The 4,013-nt window shown below is 43.9% G+C and overlaps 1 protein-coding gene across 1 annotated transcript; it reads right to left on the bottom strand.

Moving 5' to 3' along the window:
- Nucleotides 1–368: 368 nt before the first annotated feature.
- On the bottom strand, nucleotides 369–1,267 carry LOC127300950 (uncharacterized). The gene has a single exon (XM_051331154.2). It carries the CDS (start codon nucleotides 1,167–1,169, stop codon nucleotides 615–617), a length of 555 nt encoding a protein of 184 aa, XP_051187114.1. The 5' UTR covers nucleotides 1,170–1,267; the 3' UTR covers nucleotides 369–614.
- Between the last annotated feature and the right edge of the window lie 2,746 nt (nucleotides 1,268–4,013).

Genomic DNA, 4,013 nt, shown 5'->3' with positions numbered 1-4,013 from the left:
CGTGCAGTATGACTTTGACCTTCCTTTCAAACATATAAGCTTGTGACCTAACCAAGTACAAGACAACTAATGAGCAAATTTTATGTCGTGTCTAAAACCAATGCATCAGATAACCTTGTCTGGTTAAAAAGCAAAGACTGTACATCCATGGCCATCAACAGTTCAGATAATAACTCAATAAGACATACCAATGAATACATGACCAAGCAAGTAACCGATTAGCTATTGTCGGTAGTGGGAAAATGGAACTTTGGAAGTGCTTATACCAGGTAGCAGCACCAATGCGGAGAAATACAAGAGATCTGTTTGACACTTTGAATGGATCAAGAAACAGATCGTCAACGATTCTCAAGAGTGACACTACCATCTAACGAAATACATGAGAGTAACAATTCACAACATCGCCAAGCATCCGAACAATAAGTTGATTACAAACAAAGCAGATTTCACAAATGTAATTGCGCATCAAGGGCGTACACACATGGAGGCTACATCACTAGTTCACTACTACTACTACTCCCCAGCTACACATCACAGAGACATTTCATGAGCTGTTATGCAGCAGATGAACAGCAATACTTGCCACTGCTGGGAGATCTACCAAACCCTACGCCCTAGTTCTTACCGCCTCCGTGGGCCTCGCTGGAGATGATGACGTAACCGACCTTCTTGGGGCTCCCGGAGTCGGGCGCCTCGTCGCCGTAGAGCTCGTCGTAGTGGGAGAGCGCGCCGGTGCCGGTGATTATGGACCAGACGAGGTACACGGAAGCGGCGGTGAGGATCCCGACGACTACCATCAGGATGCCATTGAGGCGCTCCTGGACACTGGCGGCGGCGCCGGCCGCAGAGTGTGGGAGCTCTGGCAGCTCGGGGTGGCGGATCTGGATGTTCGCGGGGATGGAGTGCAGGTGGTGGTGGCGGTTGAGGTGGGGTTGCGCGTGGCCGTGGGCGCGGAGGAGGTGGGGGCCGAAGCGGCGGACGCGGAAGACGGTGATGACCGTCGTGGTGAGGGGTGCGCTGCGGTCGGGGTCGTTGCTCGGGTTGGCGTTGGCCGAGTTGGAGGAGATGAGGAGGGTGTCGCACGGACGCGCGGCGGCGACTGGGGAGGCTACGAGGACGGATGCGGCGGAGGCGAGGGCCAGAGCGAGCAGGAGGAGGCGGTCGGCCATGGCGGCGACGGCGTGGAGCAGCGGAAGTGGTGGCGAAGTGGGACTTGTGATTTCCTGGAAGGGAGGGGATCCACGAAGGGACAGTTTGGCGAATCCGGGAATGTGAAGGGGGTCATTACAGTTTACCCCATTGTATAATGTCTATTCTGGATTTGGGCGAAGAAGGAAGTATACGAACAAGATCAACGTGGCAGCCAATCTTTGCTACCACTGCAAGGAGAAATACACGGACAGAGATTTGGTACATGTACATATGGAACCAGCGATCTCCTTATTTTTTAAGAAAGAAAAAATCATGATGTCAGTAATGTATTTCACAAACAATGTGCAGTTTAGGCTATACAAAAACAACAAAAATGTACGTATGAGCATAGTGATTTTAAATCATCCATTGCGTTACCCTTTTTTTGCGAACATGCAAAAGCTCTGTGTGTCGACTGCATTACATGAAGAAAAGCCAAAAAGTTGGTCAAAGAATCATTTACTCACGTTTGGTCATTATCTGGCAAGAATCTGTGATGATGTGTTTGGATGCAGAGAATTGAGCTTGAAATTGAATTAGCCTCAAGATTCCAATTCTAAGATGGAAATGAATTAGCTTCCAATTTGAATTCTACCGTTTGGGTGTGCTTGGAATTTGATGTTAGGATCAATGGGTGTTGCCCAATTCTAAATGTTGTTTGGATGTACAATCTGTGCAATCCGTGGAATTTGATGAATTGTTGAGTTTGAACAATATAAATTTGCGTACATGTACACAAAATAACATACATATGTAATATATTTATAACTATTATTTTCCGCAATTAATGAAACATTAAAATAATCAAAATAAAGCAGAAAGTAGAATACGCATGGCACAAAGTAGTTTTCAAGTACCGAAAATATTACAACATGGATAATAATTGTGTCTCTAACAGGTAGCTTATGTCTCTTACACATCACAAACAGTTCATCAACAAGAAAGTAGATAGTAGACTTTAAGAACAAGCACAGTTCATAACAAACATCAAGGTAGGGTCAACAGCCATGGCTTCTTTAATTCATCGGGGAGCGCCGTCAGTGCTTCGAATAAGCGCTCATTAACGATCAACTTCCCATAAGCTCGCAGCATGTCACAATTCTCCATTTGTAGCTTCTTTAGTGCATCTAGGATTTCAGTTGGAGGAGTCACCTTTGGCATAGGAAGTGGTTAGGTTGTTTTCAATGCATCATCGAAGGATGTCTTCATTTGTCCCATCATGCACAAGATAGCTTCGCCGGTGCGTTGCCTTTTCGGAGGTAGATCCGGAGAATCTTCAAGAACTATTGTTTCTTCTTCTTGAACAGACTCGGCGGTTGTCCTAGCACCAACACCAGTAGCATGGTCTTGTGAGTAAATAGCTTGAATAGCTTGCCAATTCATCACCATCTTGTTCCTGTAGCTAGATGCATCCTTGTTGGCCTACACAGTACACATGTATTAGAAATGATAGTCAAGTTGCAAAAGTAATCACAGAATTTTATTACAATGTTTAGTACCTCAACATAACGAGACCACACTTCATCACTGTCTACTTCCACGATGTTATTTTCCGAATCCCATCCAAAACCACTTTGAGCTAGCATCTTGCTAATGATCTCATAGTGCTTGTCAAATGTTTTAATTCTTCCTACTATTTTGTCTTTCGTAATGTCAACATTACATGTCTCCTTCACATGCTTAATACAAGCATTGTACACATGTGGCTTCCAACCATTTTGAGCATGATCACCATTGTTGTGATGCTCAACAAGGGTGTCCAACAATGCCGTGTCCAACTCAGGAGTCCAAGAAAGGTAAGCTCTAGTAGGGCCTTTCTTTGTTTTTTGTGCAGCCATGCTTCTACAATTAAATTAAAGATTGGGCATAAAAAGTAAAGACAACAGTAAGTTGGAGACATAATGCATATATATTGGTTGACACATGATGCATGTACATAATATGACACAAAAGAAACCATTAGCATGCTACCACACAAAAAGGGGCACCATCACCAAGCTAGCACAAAAAGGGGCACCATCACCAAGCTAGCTATCTACTGCATCACTAGTTATCTACTCGATTTCTAGTTCTCCATGTGCCACAAGGTACTCGGCATACATCTCCTCCGCGAACTGCTCCCTAAAATTAGACCATTGAGGAGTTTGTTGGACACTTCTAATTAAAGTAGCATCATCTGCCGGTTCATGAGTCATAGCTGCTAATTCAGCGTCAACTTCCTGCAACAATAAATTATCCCTCACATGCTGCCTTTCCCTTGCAAAGTTGTGCAGCACACAACATGCATTAATAATTCGAATCTGCAAATATTTAGTTCATAGTCAGTTTTTGTTGTACCACACAACACACATTATTACTTGTTCCATATGGACATGTGTACCTGATCCTCTATGGAAAAGAAAGAACAATTACAGAGGATGGCCCATTTTTTCTTCAACAACCCAAAGGTTCTCTCCACAACATTTCTAGCACGAGCATGGCGCAAGTTATACAATTCCTTGTAATTTTGCGGTTGTTGTTGACTAGCAACCCACTCTTTTAAGTGGTACCGAGTGGTTCTAAATGGAGATAGAAATCCGGGTCCATTTGTATATCCAGCATCAACTAGGTAGTATTTCCCTATTTGCGAAATAAATAAGTTAGCTAACAATTAAACATGAGAAAGGAAGAGCCAAGAGAAAGAGTCATACCCTGGGGTACAACAAATGCATCTTGGCGGTCGTTTCTCATAGCATCTTTTAATACTTTCGAGTCTGATGCCGAGCCCTCCCAACCAGGTAGAACATAGAGAAATTTCATGTTCCAATCAACCACACCAAGCA

The sequence above is a fragment of the Lolium perenne genome, chromosome 1 (genome assembly GCF_019359855.2).
Source record: "Lolium perenne isolate Kyuss_39 chromosome 1, Kyuss_2.0, whole genome shotgun sequence".
Lineage (NCBI taxonomy): Eukaryota > Viridiplantae > Streptophyta > Magnoliopsida > Poales > Poaceae > Lolium > Lolium perenne.
This window is presented reverse-complemented; position numbering and strand designations above follow the sequence as displayed.

Bases quoted from the DNA above. Each gene is read 5' to 3' on its own strand.
- LOC127300950 (XM_051331154.2), bottom strand. From the start codon at position 1,169: ATGGCCGACCGCCTCCTCCTGCTCGCTCTGGCCCTCGCCTCCGCCGCA.